This window comes from Mollisia scopiformis (assembly GCF_001500285.1).
Source record: "Mollisia scopiformis unplaced genomic scaffold LY89scaffold_10, whole genome shotgun sequence".
In the NCBI taxonomy this organism is placed as follows: Eukaryota; Fungi; Ascomycota; class Leotiomycetes; order Helotiales; family Mollisiaceae; genus Mollisia; species Mollisia scopiformis.
In genome coordinates this window covers 1333678-1351761 of record NW_017263590.1, presented here as the reverse complement: position 1 = coordinate 1351761, position 18084 = coordinate 1333678, and the positions used below count along the sequence as shown (strand labels likewise).

The following is an 18084-nucleotide window of genomic DNA, read 5'->3' as shown; positions in this document are numbered from 1 at the left end:
GACTTCGACCATAGATTACAAGTTTGCTAAGCAAGTCTAATGGGAAGGCTTGGACTCGTGGCCATCGCTCTAGGTTTGTTTCTCGTATTGTCTATGGTAGAGGAATATGTATCAGCTGTAATGGTGGGGAAGACCAGCTTTGTGAGGTAAATCTGGAGAGTTCTGGATCTTTGATTCTGGCGAACACCTTGACGAGGTATTCTACTCTGGAGTGCTTCGAGGTTTTCAATGGAGGTTTCGGCTTGTAGACAACTGCAAAGGTCTATCGCACAGATCATGCCTTCTCGCCTGCTTAGGCAGTGACGGTAATTAAGTGGAGACAAAAGACAAAGAACTGTGTTGGCTCAACTGACAACTATCAAGTGATATGACTGCGTAAAGAAAGTATTGAAACCGATGGAGAACGGTACCTCGTGACTGTGAAATCTGATTGCCTTCGATCCCTTGCATATCTGTTCTCTGACTCATGCTGTTCAACCCGAAAAACTGATGAAGGGAGAATAATTGAGGAAGTACAAACCGGCGAAGCAGTTGTCTTTATGCAGATTTGAGCACAACAGCAGCTGCATTGATTGCGCTCGCAGCAGTATTTTGTTGAGAGTCATGCTGGGTAGTATTTGAATTGGCGTGCTCTCGTGGCTGAATCATGTAATTAGTCGAGCGGTCCTATAGGGTCCGGTTTAAGAACCCAATTTCAGCCTCATCCACCGCTTTCTTTTGTATGAGAGTCAATTGCTGAGCACCAATTTGATTGTTCTCTTCTTCTGTTGTTATTAAGAACGACGGTCCTGTGTGAAAGGCTTCCGAGGCTTGCATCATGCTGCACTGGTAGTGATATCTGGACTACCACTGCATGACAGAGCAAGTGGCACATGAAGTTCTACATGTTGTCCTCGTTGTACGCTGCCGGAAGATATCGGGATCTAGGCAGCATGTTCCATGAATTGTCTTTGCTGACTCTCCGACTCTTGCTCGGTGTGTCATGCATGATCCTCTCCGTACCTTATCTCGCATTGGGGAGGCTGTAGTGGCGGGTAGATCTTCCTTAAAGAGATCTGATGGACCAATCCGTCGTGTGCGATTCAGATTCGTAGACTTCTCCAAGCGGGGGCATCTATCACGAGCCGCTCCGGCCGCCACGACTACAGGGTCTCAGATCGTAATTGCCATAACGCCACTGCAATCGTATCGCTTGAGGGCTCCCGGAGTCTGCGAGGCCAATTGACACGTATTTCAACCATACTTGGTTGGGACCCCGGGTTTTGTTTGAAAGCCAGTATCTCATTTAGTCACGATCGTCCGCCATATCGCTTTGAGACAGCTGACAGTTTTGAGCTCAAAGACATGTCTCTGAGAGTTGTCGTCTTTGTCCCGGAATACCAGGGATCCATGGAACGAAGGATAGGAGCTGTGAATGGAGGCATCACAGTAGGTAGTTAGCCTTACTCCAAAGTCAGATTGTATTGACCACTCTTACACGATTGACGAAATTTGAACAGACGCTCTGTTCTCTAGCAAAAGAAAGCTCAGAAATGTGCTTGATTCTCAAGTTCGCAACTATCTCACAAATTGATTGAGGTGGTTTTCTGGTGTTCAAGACAGAATGCAAGGCGCTCAGACACTCGCGTGCCCCTGAAAAGAAGTAGCCATTGAGCAACGGTGGTCCACGTGCTTGCCAAGACCAAAGGTAAGGAACATCTGGTGTGTGAGTGGCTCGGTTGTCCCGAGTTCTAATTCGATCGAAGATCGCCTCTCACCTGTGCAACCTCAACCTCAACCTCAAGCCAACCTCCTCTCAACGTCGATCTCACGATATTCTGGCATGCAAGGCATATACGACTCAACTATGGCCATGCAAGTTGTAGGACCTCGCTTATGCTATCAATTATTGTTCCTCTTGACCACCTATAGAATGACCAGCATCACATGTCGAAAAGATACGAAACTGACTCTTGATAGTATTTCTCATTGTTTGAGTATCGTTCGATCTTTTAGTCTTACCGCAGAGACCTCACTCCATTTAAGGACTTAAGTCCTGTTCAGCGTTGATGACCAAGAAACAACCAGACGCCATGACCCTCAATCACAGTCATGTCTGGCCCTCAACGATCGCGCTGCAGAAGCAATTATGTGCGATTTGATCCGCTGTCATTTGGGCTGAGACTTCCGCTCGTTTTGTTCAAATTACTTACAATAATGAGCTACAAAGTTCAAGATCACAGATCTCCAGGTAGCCACAGCTGAGTAGTTGTGCAAGAATGTTACTGGGTTACCATGCAGGAGAATCTCTAACGGGTTGCATATCAGCGCCAAGTAGGAACCACCCTCGCGGGCAAGGCTGATTATAACTACCATGATCTAAAAGTCTCACTGTATATCTACTTATGGCAGAGAGCGCAATTTGCTTTTAGACAACTTGCGGTTGTCTCGCCGTGCTTCAATATGGTTCCATATTACTTTTCATACCCTTTGCCCTCTTTATATCACTCCCGTTACTACAACCTGCGTGCACTGCCCAGTCCTAGTTACTCTTACCTTCTCGAGATCGATCAAGAAAACCAGCAAGGATGCCAGCTATCTTCATCACAGCAGCGCCTATCGGTGCAGTGCCGCGCTACATCAACCCCAATGAACCGAAATACTTACCCTCCGTCTTCACACAAGCCATACCTTCCCTTGAAACGGGGATCAAGAGTAACAAAGCCTGGGAAGAGTCAAGTCGCGGTGGTCTTCTGGTCAGCGAATCGATGAGAATCTCCTTGTCTTCCAAATTCATCAAAGACCTTGCACCGAGCACATACGAGACTAGCCAGTTTCTCCAAAAGACGGGTCTGATCGAACAAGAAGGGGACCTTCAGTACCACACCCTAATCAGCCCCCCGAGCCGCACGCTACCTGCCGACCTGTTTGCCGAAATAAGATCACGAAAAATTGTGAGCAGACTGGTATTACACCTCACCAGCCATGGTTGGACCGGCGATGGCCACGGAGGTCTGATCTGGGCACATGCGAGTTATGTGGAGTCTTATCTTCCACCTAAGCTTGTGGATTCGCTACGCGCAGAAGCAGCGGGCTTTGTGGATGGCCTTCTCGTCAAGGGCTGGCGTCTTGCGGGCCCAGGTTATTCGATGCATAGCAGAGGTGTATCGCCATATCTTCCCATTACTCCTGAAGCTATTGTCAAGGAGAGCGCTGCTGCAGCTGCAGAAGGAGCCGCAATTCTCCATTTACACACACGCGAGAGGTCGGATGAAAGCAAATGGGATCTGCCTTGGTCCAATGTACCAATCGTGATGGGGTCTCAAGCCAACAAGATTGTCCCCGAAGACTATGAGGAGATTGCACCTGCTTTGCGGGGCTTAACACCAATGTCAATCCTCAACTTCTCAACTAGCATGCGTGGTGGAAAGGACTCCGACGACCCTATACGACGTGCACACTTGAAAGCTTTCAAACCCGGATGGCAGGCTGCCGAAATGTGTAGCATGTCCCCAGCTGAAGTGCTTTTTCAGAATGGTGGAGGCTATGAGAACACACCAGCATTTCTTGAAGAGCAACTTGCCTGCTGCCTTAAGAATGATGTTCGTCCAGAAATCGAAGTTTTCAGCTGGGAAATTCTCCGTGAGACTCTGGGCCCTTTCAGATCTCGTCTCTTGAAAGTAAACAAAACTCCGCTACTGATGCTGGTGGCTGGTGTGGACCAGCACCGCCGGCTTGACGACGGCACCTTGGTCGACGACTCACTCATTCCTATGAAGCGTGCGAAGGAGATTGTGTCGCTGATACAATCTGGGAAGGCTTCTGACATGGACTTTGCACTAGAACTGGCTGTAGCGGCACTTGCACCTGTTGTTGGAAGCATCAGACGCGAAATGCCTCAAGCCAAGATCTCGATGCTGCTACCAGGAGCTCTACAGCCTCTTTTGGCTCGAGCATCAGTTAAGCTAGGACTAGATGGAGTCCGTGTAGGTCTCGAGGATGGTCTGGTGATCAACGATCCTCTGGTTCCAGGAGGTATTCGCAAAGGACGGACGTCTGAGCAGATCCGTTCAATGCGGGAAGACTTGCAAGTTCTTGGTTGCAAGGTGCTTTCAGCAGAAGAGACTCGAGTCCTCTTTGGCATGCCAACTCAGACTAAAACTTTGTTCCAAGCAGCCATAAACGCGACGACAAGTATTACACCTTGCCAAATCAGTGAGGCTAGCAACCCGACGACATCATTCACTGACGCTTTACGCCACTTATGCCCAATTTTTGATCGCCGTGAGCAATGGCTGATGGAACAGCTGCTCACCCTACAACAAGAGACAGACAATGGGCTCACAAGCTCACACAGTGCCGTTTCTATCGCGCACAAAGTAAGAGACCTCATTCAGGTCGCGGGACTCCATGTCAGATATTTCCTGGAGGAACGAGATCGCTATCCTGCTGAAGGAGCCAAAGCTTTCCGAAATATTCACGACATCCAGTCTCTGAACTACGCCTACGAGTTGCTCTTAGAAACTGAGCGAGACGCAACCTCCTACGAGTGTGCGCTTCGAGGTCTTGCTACATCCTGCAACATCGATGCTGCCGGCTTCCTGGTACCCAAACACCAGAGGAAAAGCCATGATTTACGCTTTCTTGAATATCTGTCGTCACTTACTTGTGGTCTCACTCCAGATCGCTCAACTGTTACAAACGTTGATCTGCGCCAAACTCATGGCTACAGCGCCTTCATGGCTAGCCTGTATAAAGCAGTCGAATATGAGTACCGACGCCTTCGCTCGACAAGCGAGGCTCAGGCAAAATCAGATGGTGTTCTAGCATTCAACGTTGGCCCACGCGAGGGTAACAGCTTCATCAGTTCGCAGGAATTGCAGCAACAGATAAGCCAAAGTCATTGGATCATCCTACCCAGCACGCCTACCACGAATTCAGCAGATGGGATCAAGCTGACACGGGCAATAAATGCTGCCTTCCACTCACATCTGCAAAAGATGCTGTTCCCAGGGACATCCGATTCTCCTTCGCTGCGACTTGTCGGCCTCGTACACTCAGGTCGTGACGAAGATGGTTCCGAGCTGCTCGAGTCGAGTATGCTGTACAATCGTTTTCACTTCGCAACAGGAGCTAGCATGCTGAGAAACGACTTCCAATTGGGGACAGGATGTCACACGTCCATTGTAGGATACTCGGCTCAAATCCTCTACGAAAATGTTTTATTGCCTCGCTTGGTGGAACATCCTGAGCGGTTGCAACGATCATCTTCCGGCAATGGCAAGGTCGTGCGTGAAGCTGGACATCCATTGTACGAGGACGGCACACCTGCGAAACGAAACGATGCTCTAGCTCTCAGGGACATCGCTCCTCTGCGCTTCCTATCCCATAGCTCTGGCATCGCAACCATGCAGCAGATGGACAACGCCATGCGTCATGACTTAGAGCTGCTTGGCTATTCGTACCAAGAACAAATGGAGCTCTTCACTCGCAACGTCGTTGTGTCTTTCGCTTCAGCTACAGATATAAATACCGACGTCCTTGGAACTCCAACTGTCGACATCACCGCCTACAATGATATCCGTGCGATGGCGGGTACAACTACCAAAGATTACTTGCTGTCAGAAAGCTACCGCCGTCAGCAAGCACTTGCTGCACAAGACAAGCATTACAAGTACGACCGCAGCGAATGGAAGATTATCCGCGGTGCTAGCAGGAAGGTTGTCTTGAGACGCACTGGTGTTTTCCTGAGAGAAGACATGAAAGTCGACGCTCATTCCATCCGCCGTTACCTGGAAGCTGCTCCTGAGCCCGTGGCTGCGTTGTTGAGAGAGCTTCATTCGATTTCTGGTGCTGCGCGTTTCGATACTGTCTTGGGTTAAATATCAATTATATACCCGCGCAATAACACGTTCATATGCAGAGATTTAGATTGAGAGGACAATGTCAGTTTGTGAAGAGAGTTGAAGTTGTCACGATTTGGAAGAGCAATGATAGTTGGGGATCTGGCTGGAAAACACCGGGATCATGGGGGCGTGAAATATTTATATCTTTTTTTGGGGAATTTGCAAATATATTTTCGAGGAACAAGTAATAATTAATCTTTATATAGTATATGGGAGGACGTTTTGGAGATTTTATCCGCGAGTCTGTTTTGCTAGGTCTGAAAGTTATATCTTGTCCACATCTACTGTGAGGTGACGTGACCACGCGCGCCTTGCTTTAGCTGAAATTGATCCATATTGATACCTTGGGTACAGCACAGGAATAGGTATATTTGCCGACGAAGAGACCAGACGATGTCAAAGATTGCTGATCACAGGCTAAGAAGCCGAGCAGACGAAGCCCCGAGCTAATGGAAAACTTCAGGCATTGATACAAACTTCTCACTCATTTCACTGGAGGCAATGATCATGTCACAGAGCGAATCGCAGTTTCAATGACACCTTCAGATCTAAGGACTTATTTACATTCATAGCCTTCTAGATAATATACACAGGAGCCGTGTGGCCTAAAACCCTCTACAACTTACTCTTGAACTTCGTAGTCTCATCTTTTTTGGTCAAAACATCGCTATCCGGATATGGGTCGACGGTCAACCCGTTCAAAGGATTCAACTCACTTGCTCTGTAAAACATATCCTCATAAACCTTTCCATCTGCGCGACCCAAAGAAGAATCCAGTTGCCAATCAGGGAAGTGCCAAGCATCCACAAGTTTCAGTGCGTGTGGTCTAATCTCTTCGAGTAGCTTCATGACTGTCTTCGTTCTGGCCAGTTGGATTTGACGGACTGTGACAGCTGAAGACGAGTAGAATTCGGAAGCTTCTTTCTCTAATGTGTTTAAAGCATAAAGGCGGAAAAGCTTATGCATGACATCGATTGTTACTGGGTCGACCTCGTAGCGGAGACTTTCACTCTGGAGAGCATCGTAAAAGTTCTTGACCACAAGATACTGCGAGTGGGCAGTACTAAGGCGCCAGAAATCAACTAAGAGCGAATTCCAGGAGTTCTTTTCGGCATCACGATGCTTAAGAGCTTCGAATGTCAAGAAGGATGTTCGCCATGCGAAGGCTGCTACCAGATCGCTGTCTGAGCCCAGGACATCATGAGCGGCACCCATGTCCTGCTTTTGAAGAAAGGTGGTAAAAATTCTGGTAGTATCATTGTTAGGTGCATTGCCTTTCAAGACAGCACGAGCAGATTTCAGGAGCTAGAGGCAATCATTAGTTCATATCAAGCATCCAGTCAAGGTTTTACTCACGTATCGAGCAACTTGCTGGGTCAGCATATAGTTGTCACCTTCCCAGGTGGTGGTTGGAAGATAATCCGCATACCATGCTCCGATACCGCCAAAGCTGCTGTAACCGTGTCCTCCGCAGGCTCTACGGCAGACTTCGAGCCCCTCAGCAGCAGTCGTGCTGCCAAGAGCTTTGAGACCACATGAAGTTGCATGCAGATCAGCAAGTAGGTCACTACCTGAGTGAGTCTCTTCTGGTCCTGCTCCTCTATTTGTATCAGACGCTTTACCAGCATCGGCTTGCATCATCTTCTGGTTTTCTTGATACAGAGCCATCATGGCCTTGCCTGTGAAGTGCAATGCAAAGGTAGAAGCAAGCAGGGGGAGTAATCTGAATTGAACCATAGTGTAGTTAAGAACCTGATTCTCTCCATCAGCGTTGGAGGGTGCATCACGGTCTTGGAATTGACGTCGAACTGAAGCATATCTTGTAGCAATGGTGACGCCACGAGCCAGAACACCGCCAGATTGAAGGACGATTGTTGACCGCACCCAAGTGAGGGTACCGTAAATCAATGACGGGGACGATGGCTTCACATACTTGTTCGTTTCCGGATCTACACTTGAGAAGCGTGCCAACATGTTGACGTGTGGAATCTTGACTTTGTTTAAGAGCAGGAAACCATTGTCCATGGTGTTATAGCCGAATTTTGGGCCAATATCTCCAACATGAACACCTTCCAGCGGTTCGTGGGTCTTCATATCTCGAATTTGGCAGACGAAAGGATGGGGCCCGTATGGCTTGCCTCCAATTATCAGTTGTGCCATTACGACAGCATGATTTGCTGTTCGTCCCAGAGAACCAATCCACCACTTTGATGCTGTCAAATGTGGAGAGTGAAGGATGAAGGTCTTGTCTTCTGGATTCCATGTCGCTGTCGTTTCGAGACCACGCACATTCGATCCATGGCCCAATTCGGTTTGTGCATAACATCCAATGGCTTTATATTTCTCGGCAGGTTCGAGGAAGAGTTTGTGTTGCTCTGAGGTTCCTTGATCTCGAAGAGTGGTCTGAGCAATTAGCCAATATCCTTCATTTGTGGGATCAGCATACCAAGTACATGCTCGCATGGAGACCGTATGGTCCAGGTTCGCTGATCAACTCGTTGGCCATCATATATTCGTCTCGATCCCAATTGTGCTTGACTTGCAGTTGCCGCAACCGCTTCGCCCGGGCCAAGGCGGTTTTGAATCTATCCACTCGGCCATCGAAATAATTCTGCGACTTGTCGAAGACTTTCTCGGCTTTGAGAATACCTAAGATCCTGTCCTGGCGCTCGAGGACTTCTTTGGTGAAGAGAAAATTGGACAACTTCTCAACAGCGATCTTGGACTTTGCTCGTTCCGCCTGAATAAGCTCGCTGCCTTGAGGAGAAGACGGCTTCAGGTCCTTGACCCATTGAGGAGTGGGGGACATTTTGGCAGATTGGGGCTACAATCTGAAAACGTAAGTAGGAGTTTTTATATACCTCTTGTACTTGTCGGCCCTCGGTCAAGGCATATTGAGCTTGCTCTCATTCTCGTCATCCATTTATCGCGCTAAAAACTTGCCGAGGTATGTACGGGCGGACTTCACGGCCAAAATCCAGGATTCTCCACTGTAATTACAGGCTGTGCGTGCTCCTCTGGGCCGCCCAGACCTTCTGTACTACACATGTTGCTGCAGGCTTTATTTAAACCGCTTGGAAGAATGTGACGTCTCAAAGCAAACCCTCCATGTTGTGGATAGATTCTGCATCAATTGGGTTCTGTAAACAACCGCGTCAGGTCATTATTTTATGATTTGAAGTTCAGGGTCATTGTAAAAAAGAGTTCTTGAGGAAGAAAAGATGCTTCGAGATGGAGCCGAAATTTGCGTCGTTCTTACACTATTTTATCCTTATAGGTCTGAGTTCACGCTTAAATCTGAACCTCCTTTCTCGTCTACAGAATCTCGAATAATATGATTTTAGATCTTTAACTATATGGTATTATAATGGTATAGTTTGAAACTTTCTTATCCTCGAACTGTTATTGAAAAAGAAACCTTCCGCCATCACTACTGGTTTATAGATCAACGCCTGCTTTCTATTCGATTGAGCTTCCGCAACAATCACACATCAGGTATTTCCTGCTGAGATGTCAGTAGATTTCTTAGATGACCACGACTTGGCGTTGCTTACGCGAATGCTCTCTGCCAGGCAAGCTCTTGCTGACCCATTTCTTTATGAAAAACATTTATTGTTACGCGTCCAACTCCAACGGGTGGGTTCAGAAACCTAGTAAAGCTGTTAGCTACTGACGATTCGAGCATAAGATGGCAAGAGCTGGGTCAATGCCACTTGTGTTCATCGACTTACGGCATTCCATTCGGTATGGTCAAGTAGACGTCCGAGAATTGTGCTCGACGGGCATTCCGCTCTGCCTCTATTGATCCGGGTGCAGCCACAGGACTTGAAAGCATCCCAAAAGGAGCACTTTCGCTCCCCAAAGTCACGTGAAAGTATTCATAAAGAGCCTTGCAGGCCTGGGTTGCGGCTTGGTCATAGGTGTATCCTAGCACAAAAGCTGAGCCCATTAACGGGAACGTAATCGCGTTCACATTGGGGTACGCAGGTGCGACAAGCGGCATAGCCATAGCAACCTGTAGTCCTGCTATTGCCGCTACAGGTGCTGCAGGTAGAGGTGTTCCTTAAGCAGTCCCTAATATGATTAGTGTCTAGTAATGGCTAGGAGATAACAGCCGGTAGTATTGCAAGCACACTGACAATACTTACTTGCTGTTTCTAGTGCGGTATACCAACAAAGTCTCAATCGATACATTGCCATTTCGGTGTGCACACCTCCACCGGCGGGCAGGACAGGTGGAGGCTGTTGATATACAGGCAGTGGAGGTCTTCCCAGCACTATTGGAAGAGCAGCTTGGGCGATGGACTCTGCCCTCACTTGAATGTAAAGCGGCACGTTGACATTCAGACCCAAAGCTCCCTAAGGTTAACTATTCAAATTCTGCACAAAAGAGTTTGTCAACTTACTAGGTATGACCCTAGCCTATCGTCTTGCCAGCCCAGGGAGTGCAGCAATCCAAGCAGTGATCACTCCTGGAATTGCGGGAACTCCACCAGGCGCTATTTGTTTTCTCTCATATCTGATCGCTTCTAGTAGCTTCGTGCTATCAAAGTTAGAAAGTCCTACCAGACCAATAGTCATGACTACAACATCACACGGCTAGTCTATGGCTTTGGTTTGCCGCTAGAATTTGACATCTTCAAGTCAGTGTACTACTTTATGACAAGGGAGTGTGTATAGATTTCTTTGTCTGTATTGGAGCATTGTAGCAAGCAAAACTCATGACAAAATCTGGAAGAAAAACTTGGCTCCATAGAAGCCACGTACCAGGTGAAATATCGTCCCGTGGTGGAGATTAGGACCAGCAGGCCAACTTGCACAAGCCCTGAGCAGATCTGGTCGATTGTAGTAATCTCGGGGAGGTTTAGGTACTCCCGGAACAATTGGAACAGACGGTGGCCATGGCAGGTGGAAGATGCTTCTGAGCCCATGTAGCCCAGAGTGTATGAATGGACCTATAGCCCATCGCCCGACGGTGCCCATGCTTTGTCCTTCATTGCACCCGCACCCGGAGCAATCAATACTGGCCCTTGTCAATCTAGTTGAACAGGCAACCAACCAATGTTCGCCATGATGAAACTTTTGTTGGATTCGAGTGTTTACCTCTTGCCAACAATTTTACTCGAGCCCTTTTATCAAGCTTGAGTGATTCTTTGTCTATCACATCCCTTTGTTCAAATTGCCGAAAGCAGAATTTATCTTTATTTTTGGCTGCGGTTATAACACGTCTTGCGAGAGACAAAGCTTTGTCTCATTTCTCGCCATCAGTGGGTTGCTAACAGCCAGCAAACCCTTCGCTTGTTAGTCGTTAAATGCCTTCGCTTAAAAAAGGAGAGCGAGATCACCGATGCACGTCACGTGAAAGTTGAGGTCTTTTCTCCCGTATCCTCATTAGCCTTGTGAATGGAAATATGTAGACAAATCATGCCAATCTATAGTGTCTAATTCTTTTCTCACTATATTTTACATTACTTGAATCTACTGGTACAGGTACGTGCCACATCTGTCACATGCAACATTTGTCTTTCAGGATTTTCTTCATTGGGAAAAAGAATTCTTAGAATAGGTAGCAGTAGGTTCACGAGGACCAGCAGAGTATGATACAAAGGCAAAAATAATTACGTTACAGTGCAGATTACTGGCTGAGCCCGGTGGAGCCAGTTCATCAAAAAAACGCAAAACTGGGTTCCATAACCGCGGATTCACCAACTAATTCCAATCCCATCCGTCCAAGACGGCAGAGTGTAAAACATGGTTGAGTAGACTGCTCGAGAGTTTGCCAAATGGTCAATCTCCAAGATTCTACCGCCCCGGGTGAAATGTGCATACGCATGACTTCCGTCCAGCATTCTTATCATTCATCGTCCTCATCATCCTCATCATCCTCATCACCGGAATTTTCTTCCTCCAGATCGCTATTGTAGTGCTTGTTATCACTGTAGCCTTCAACTTCGTGTGCATGAGCTACAGTTCCTGTGTGAAGCCGGCGTTGTTGACGATCGTACCGCCTCTGTTCTCGCTCCCTCTCTTCTTCCTCTTCGCGTTCCTCCGCTTCACGTTCCTGCTGCGCTACCTCATCCTTATGAAGGTCCATAAAGTCTTCGTACGTCTCCATGAGCCTATAGGCAAATCAGTATACGATTTGGAGAAAGATCTGGGAGTCGAGAGCTCTTTTGGAGAGTCGAAATGCCTCTTCTTTTGAACGCAGTTTCCGAGCATAGCCCCGAAGATCTCGACTCTCAGAATGAATGCAACACAAGAGCAGAATATGACGTACTCTTCTTCAGGGGTAAAGATGCCTAGAAGCGCATTAAAGAACAAATCCGGACCCGCCCAGAACCACACTACAGGGGGTCAGTACTTGCTGTCGTGTGGAACAAGTAGCGGAATCCTCGGGAGAAGGCAGACTTGTTCGAGAGGCCAAACGTGGCCTTTGTGAAAGGAAGCCGGGAGAAGGATTCCAATAAAGGAAGGGAATACTTACAAAGTGTCCTCAGAGGACGAGTGAGGCCACCCGGTGCTGGGATAGCCATGGTGTTTAGATTAACATCACCATAGTCGTAGTTCTTCAGCCAGGCGTTGTGTGCCTTCCGATTTACCAGGCCGAAGCAGGTGGCACTGCCCGGATCGAGAAGATCCATAATCATCTTATAGATTTCGGCGGGGACTTCATTATCAAAGAACGAATCTTTGTCTTCTCGGTCTGCGGAAATCGATTAGCTATCATTCGATAATAGAATACTGTAGCCCCGATGCCGAATTGTCCTGATGAGCTACAGGACTTCGTAGAGACAGCGTGCAAACAATGAAGCGCAAGCGAAAAGAGAGACTAGAACGAGGATGCAGAGTGTCAAAGAGGATCTGGGAGAAACCTTACCGGCTTCATACACTAATGTGGGCTTCGGTACAGACTTGGGGCGAGCCAATATCAATTCATTCTTCGCCGTGGCTTCAACAGCAGCGCGACGGCTCGGTCTCGCACTTGCGGCTGTAGGGACAGCTCGAACGCGTCTACGGGGTCGTCTGCGCGCTGGTGCCATGATGTTATTGTAAGGAGCTGGCGGAGATCTGTACTGGGGCTGATGTATGCGGTGGATTTGTGAAGTCGTGAAGCTCGTAGGATGCCTTGCAGAAGAAACAAAGCTGAGCCGAAGGTGCAAGAAGAAGAGGAGTTATCGCAGAACTATATCGGAAATCTAATCTCTGTGTCTGTTAGGTACGGGGAAATGATAAGAGCGGAGTTGGGGAACAAATTGAATGGACTTTGGTGTTTCCGTATCGGGTGGAGATGGAAGGACATACTTGTTGACGCGGCGACGGTTGTCTCTGAAGTATTTGCGAAAACGGAATCACTGACGGTATTGCAGAAGTCTGGCAGTTGGATTGCACGAAGACCGCAGGAGACTGAGGTTGGTGTCGGCAAGGTCAACTGGTGACAAGGGATGAGGCGCAAAGCAATAAACCGGTCTCGAGCACTACCCGTCTTTTTGACGCAAGCTATAACGAGCGTATTTGTGTACTGTCCCAGTTACAAAGAGAAATAGCAAAGTTTGTGGGTTGAAAGAAGGTTGAATGTGTACTTGCGAAGTTGTGGTCCAGAGGCAGAGTTGGAATCACAATTGTGGAAATCTATTTCAGCTTCGAGGTAGAAACCTATGTAAACAGAGGCCATAATAGGACTAGCATAGCACGGCATCTTCCTCGGAATATGCAAAAGGGACGGACATTTATGAGAAAGTCAGAGCTAAAAACACATGTAGCTGAAGGGTCGAAAGTCAAGCTCTTGTGTGTGCCTACAGATCTCCAAAATATGTGTCGCACTTTAATTTTACTGTTTAACATGCCTTTTCCACTAAGTTCAGTGTATGAACAGTCAGGAGATCGGATGTGCTTATTATAAATGTAAGAGCATCGTGATTTTGAACTTGTTTGAAGCTCGATATTCGATGTAAATACGTCATACACCGTGGAATCTAATAATGCAGGGTCGTCCACGCTGTCAGGACCCTAAGTACAGTCAGTTTGTTTCTGCAAGACCCTTGTCGCGAATAACTTGCACATCAAAGAAGTCTATTACACCCACAAATTTCAAGAGACTGCTCTAGATGTAGAGGGTTCCAGATGAGTGTCTCCCAAAAATCTTCAATGATAAGTGGTGTCGTTGGAGTCGAATTTCCCACCTCGGCCGCCGTCAACTGCTCCTTCCTTCACATTCATGTAATCTTAATTTTCATTTCTAAGGCTCACTGTCCTAGATTCTTTTCAACTATCCTGTCAATTGTATCTTTTACCCTGAAATCAATGGAACGTTGTCTAAATGGCAGCAGAGATCCTCATTTATCGCTCCAGTCAAGCTACATTTACTCTGATGCTCCTCCTGCAACTTCTTCGTCTTGTACTTCTTTATCTCATCTACAGCAATGATTCGACACCACCTCCCTTGTCAGACGACTCCCTCACGATCATCCTCTAGCTCTCGTCTGTCGGAACTCAAAGCATACATGTTGCGTCGCAGTTGCTGGCTAGGGTCGTTCTGTGTGGTAGTAATCTTGGTCATGGTTATCGGCATCGTTTTCACTGCACATCAATACTATCACGATTTCGGTGGTCAGGGATGGCTGAAGGCCAGAACAGACGAACAGAACGGAAAAACTTCCGATGATCCAGTACAGCTCTATTTGCCCATACGCCAGATCCAGGTGTTCAAGAATCCTGCTGTCTGGGAACGTCAGGCAGGAGACAATGTACCCTTTTACACTTGCGGTGATCAACAGAACAGCTGCGAGTCTTTCAAGCAACCTGTAAGCTTATCTACTGCGCTCTAGTCTGTAGTACTGCTAACCTCCGCAGAACATCTGCTGTCCAGTTGGAATGACCTGCTACGCTGCTACCTTTACCCCCTCAGGCATATACTGCTGCAATTCCACCGACTCGGACTATAATTGCGAAGCCTCTGAATCAGACCCGCCAAAATGTATGGCATCTTTGGTCGAGTGTTCTCCCGAAACAGGTGGAGGATGTTGTCCATCCACATTAGAGTGCTCACCAAACGGGTGCGTGCATGTCAACAATGCCTCAACAATCAGCCCGCCATCCACAGTTCCAGCCACTTCGAGTCCGAGTAATTCTCAGGGTACGCAAGCCGCACCAGCAATGACAAGTAACAGCTTGGGAACACCGATCACCGTTACTAGCACTATCTTTCAAGCACCTCAAGCAACAGTTACTTTGGCAAAAGAGGGGGAGATTCTTGCAGCCAGGGTTGGGGCAGGGGGCAGTTCGATTGTACTGAGCTTTTGGATTCCGTACGCTGCGACTATGCTCATTGGTTGTATTGCGGTCTTGATGGGAAGGTTGTAGATTCTTTTAGTGATAAGTTGGGTTTTCGTGTATTGCTGGAAACTCACATAGAATGAATGACATGCTGACGACGACCCTCTGCAACATTCTTTGGTCACTTCTCAGATCAATGACTGCTATGTGTTGTTGCGGTTTCCGGTTTCGGGTGACTCTACGCACTTTGAAGACATGCGCTTTCCATGCAGCGTAATATTTTCCGTTGTCGATAGATATAATGGTCGTGCAAGCTCAAAGACTTGGGGTTGATGCCTGCACTGCATTCAGCCCTATCGGCTCAATCCCGGCGGACACCGGCTTGTCGGCTTCGGAATGTCACAGCTTCGCAACCTGGAGATCTGCAACTATGATCTTCAACGTCTTCGATTCCTCATGGTACACATAGCCCGCCACTTTTCACCACGGCTTCTCCCTCGATAGCACTGACAAACATGGCCGACTCGGCCGAAGAACCTTTGATGCGGCATGAGGTTGGTCTTGAAGAGGAGCCAAGTCAAGATGTAGATCTCAGCGATGTCTCTCTCTTGCTCGAAAAGAACTTGAGGCATCCAGGTTACTTCGTCTGGTTGTTGACTCTGTCGGCTGGTATAAGCGGGCTTTTGTTTGGATGTAAGTTTCAGTCTCTTGGTGTAAAATGTCTTGCAGATACTGACTATATTAGATGATACTGGCGTTATCTCAGCAACATTGGTTTCGATCAATAGCTCCCTCGGTCACCAGTTGACTACTCTCGACAAATCCCTCATAACTTCTGCAACAGCATTATTCGCCCTCTTCGTGTCGCCAATCTCGGGAGTTTTGGCAGATACATTGGGCCGAAAACGGGTTCTGCTGCTGGCCGATTTGGCTTTCATTCTTGGAGCTGTTATGCAGGCTATCACGTCCTCGGTGCCAGGAATGATAATTGGTCGATCTATTGTTGGTCTTGCAGTTGGAGCGGGGAGTTTTGTAACCCCTCTGTATATTGCTGAGCTTGCGCCGGCGAAGTTTCGAGGGAGGCTGATTACTCTAAACGTTTTATTCATCACGCTTGGACAAGTGGTCGCATATGTGGTTGGGTGGGCTTTCACACAATGGGGAAATGAGAATACTGGATGGAGATGGATGGTAGGACTTGGTGCTGTGCCTGCTGCAATCCAATGCATGGTTATGCTTGTGATGCCAGAAACACCAAGGTGGTTGGTTATGGTAGATCGGACACACGAAGCTAGGAATGTACTCAGTAAGGTGTATGGGGGTGGTAGAGATATCCAGGGTATGGTCGATGTTGTTCTGAAGAACATTGAGAGCGAGGTTCGAGAAGAGGAGGAAGCAAAGAGGGGACGAATGCGGGGTCAAACGAAGAAAGAGCAAAATGCTTGGTTCGCAGGATCGAAGGACGTGTGGGGAGAGTTGTTTAGGAGTCCTGGGAATAGGAGAGCATTGACTATTGCCTGCCTGTTACAGGGGCTTCAGCAGCTCTGTGGCTTCGTAAGAAACCCCTTCCTTGTCGCTTGTTTCCCTCTTTTGACCCCCTAACTAACAATTCTACAAGAATTCATTGATGTACTTCTCGGCCACGATTTTTACCCTTATTGGCTTTGCGAGTCCGACTTTGACGTCTTTGTCTGTGGCTTTCACGAACTTCATTCTCACTTGTGTAGCATTGCTGCTTATTGACCGTATCGGACGAAGACGTATCCTGCTATACTCAATTCCCATCATGGCCTTCGGACTTCTTCTCTGCAGTGCAGGCTTTGTTTTCATCATATTGCCAACCGACCTCATAGCAGACAATCCGTCATCCTCAGCATCAGCACACGAATCTGTGCCTCTTTCTGAACGTACCGCCCCTCTTCTAGTCCTTGCTAGTGTTATGCTCTACGTTGGCGCATATGCTCTGGGCTTAGGCAATGTACCATGGATGCAAAGCGAACTCTTCCCCCTCAATGTCAGATCTCTCGGCTCAGGGATAAGTACGAGTACAAATTGGGGAGCAAATTTTGTTGTTGGTTTGACCTTCTTGCCAATGATGGAGTTCTTGACCCCAGCTTGGACTTTCGTAATCTATGCAGTAGTCTGTGTAGGAGGGTGGATTTGTATATACTGTATATATCCCGAGACGAAAGGTCTAAGTCTGGAGGAAACAGGTGCAATGCTTGCAAATGGTTGGGGCGTGAGGGAAAGCTTAAGGAGATCTGAGGCATAGATATTAGCATAAGTAAATGATAACCTCGATTTTCTCTGCGGACACCTCAAATCTGGGACATTATGACTTGCTGAAGTGTTCAGGACAATACGTTATGGACAGACATTCCAAGCTCATTGTGAGATCTTAACCAGTTCGCTTGGCGTGTACTTGATTGGCTCAACTTAGAACACATAAATGTAAGCATTTCTGTACAGACACCCTTTTTCAAATACTGATGAAGCTGAGCATTGTCGCTGGAGGTTGACTGGAGGTCTTTGACTATGTCTTGGAGATGTGGAGTCTGACGTATATCAAAGCAGAACGAGAGCTGTCCATTGTAGGATTTGTACGATCTAATCCTTCTCTGTACGATGATAGCAGCTCTCCAGGGAGCAACCTTTCAATGATGTCTTGACTTGGGACAGAGACTTCTTGAGAATAATTGCTATCTGGCATGTGTGAAAACTCTGAAATGATACGAAAATTATCATAGCCCGAACCTCCAGGGTCCGGCGAAAAGTCTGTTCCTCTGAACCATTTGGGTTAAGTTCTTCGGCTTAAGGGTACTTCTTTCGATTTCATCGAGCGAAACAAGATTGGATCAGACCCGAAACAACCTGACGTCCAGGGCCAATTTAATTCCCACTATCTAGAATTGCGTGAATGATACCT

The 18084-nt window shown here is 47.5% G+C and overlaps 6 protein-coding genes across 6 annotated transcripts; 3 read left to right on the top strand and 3 right to left on the bottom strand.

Moving 5' to 3' along the window:
• Window positions 1–2567: 2567 nt before the first annotated feature.
• Window positions 2568–5861, top strand: LY89DRAFT_733047 (uncharacterized protein; the record flags this gene model as incomplete). The annotated part of the gene is made up of 1 exon (XM_018219756.1): window positions 2568–5861. One exon carries the CDS (start codon window positions 2568–2570, stop codon window positions 5859–5861), a length of 3294 nt encoding a protein of 1097 aa, XP_018072727.1.
• A 559-nt stretch (window positions 5862–6420) lies between these two features.
• On the bottom strand, window positions 6421–8775 carry LY89DRAFT_615094 (acyl-CoA oxidase). Its single transcript, XM_018210714.1, has 3 exons — window positions 8332–8775; window positions 7242–8288; window positions 6421–7190 (listed from the first exon to the last, which is right to left on the bottom strand). Exons 1-3 carry the CDS (start codon window positions 8692–8694, stop codon window positions 6501–6503), a joined length of 2100 nt encoding a protein of 699 aa, XP_018072726.1. The 5' UTR covers window positions 8695–8775; the 3' UTR covers window positions 6421–6500.
• Window positions 8776–9122: 347 nt separating this feature from the next.
• Window positions 9123–10816, bottom strand: LY89DRAFT_717934 (uncharacterized protein; the record flags this gene model as incomplete). The annotated part of the gene is made up of 6 exons (XM_018218382.1): window positions 9123–9387; window positions 9440–9535; window positions 9617–9929; window positions 10034–10244; window positions 10292–10307; window positions 10653–10816. The coding sequence occupies 6 exons, from the start codon at window positions 10814–10816 to the stop codon at window positions 9345–9347; spliced, it is 843 nt and encodes a 280-aa protein (XP_018072725.1). The 3' UTR covers window positions 9123–9344.
• A 923-nt stretch (window positions 10817–11739) lies between these two features.
• On the bottom strand, window positions 11740–12925 carry LY89DRAFT_733044 (uncharacterized protein; the record flags this gene model as incomplete). The annotated part of the gene is made up of 4 exons (XM_018219755.1): window positions 11740–12004; window positions 12163–12229; window positions 12370–12588; window positions 12763–12925. 4 exons carry the CDS (start codon window positions 12923–12925, stop codon window positions 11740–11742), a joined length of 714 nt encoding a protein of 237 aa, XP_018072724.1.
• A 1515-nt stretch (window positions 12926–14440) lies between these two features.
• LY89DRAFT_781430 (uncharacterized protein) lies at window positions 14441–15463 on the top strand (the record flags this gene model as incomplete). Its single annotated transcript, XM_018222482.1, has 2 exons — window positions 14441–14686; window positions 14736–15463. The coding sequence occupies 2 exons, from the start codon at window positions 14441–14443 to the stop codon at window positions 15243–15245; spliced, it is 756 nt and encodes a 251-aa protein (XP_018072723.1). The 3' UTR covers window positions 15246–15463.
• Window positions 15464–15582: 119 nt separating this feature from the next.
• LY89DRAFT_615092 (general substrate transporter) lies at window positions 15583–17873 on the top strand. The gene is made up of 3 exons (XM_018210713.1): window positions 15583–15851; window positions 15904–16712; window positions 16777–17873. The coding sequence occupies exons 1-3, from the start codon at window positions 15674–15676 to the stop codon at window positions 17428–17430; spliced, it is 1641 nt and encodes a 546-aa protein (XP_018072722.1). The 5' UTR covers window positions 15583–15673; the 3' UTR covers window positions 17431–17873.
• The last annotated feature ends 211 nt before the right edge of the window (window positions 17874–18084 follow it).

Excerpts from the sequence above, each read along its gene's own strand:
- LY89DRAFT_615092 (XM_018210713.1), top strand. The coding sequence starts at position 15,674 with ATGGCCGACTCGGCCGAAGAACCTTTGATGCGGCATGAGGTTGGTCTT. Across the intron at positions 15,852-15,903 it reads AAGCGGGCTTTTGTTTGGAT|ATGATACTGGCGTTATCTCA; the intron begins GTAAGTTTCAGT and ends TGACTATATTAG. Across the intron at positions 16,713-16,776 it reads TTCAGCAGCTCTGTGGCTTC|AATTCATTGATGTACTTCTC; the intron begins GTAAGAAACCCC and ends CAATTCTACAAG.
- LY89DRAFT_615094 (XM_018210714.1), bottom strand. The coding sequence starts at position 8,694 with ATGTCCCCCACTCCTCAATGGGTCAAGGACCTGAAGCCGTCTTCTCCT. Across the intron at positions 8,289-8,331 it reads TCCATGCGAGCATGTACTTG|ACCACTCTTCGAGATCAAGG; the intron begins GTATGCTGATCC and ends CTAATTGCTCAG. Across the intron at positions 7,191-7,241 it reads CCCAGCAAGTTGCTCGATAC|CTCCTGAAATCTGCTCGTGC; the intron begins GTGAGTAAAACC and ends GATTGCCTCTAG.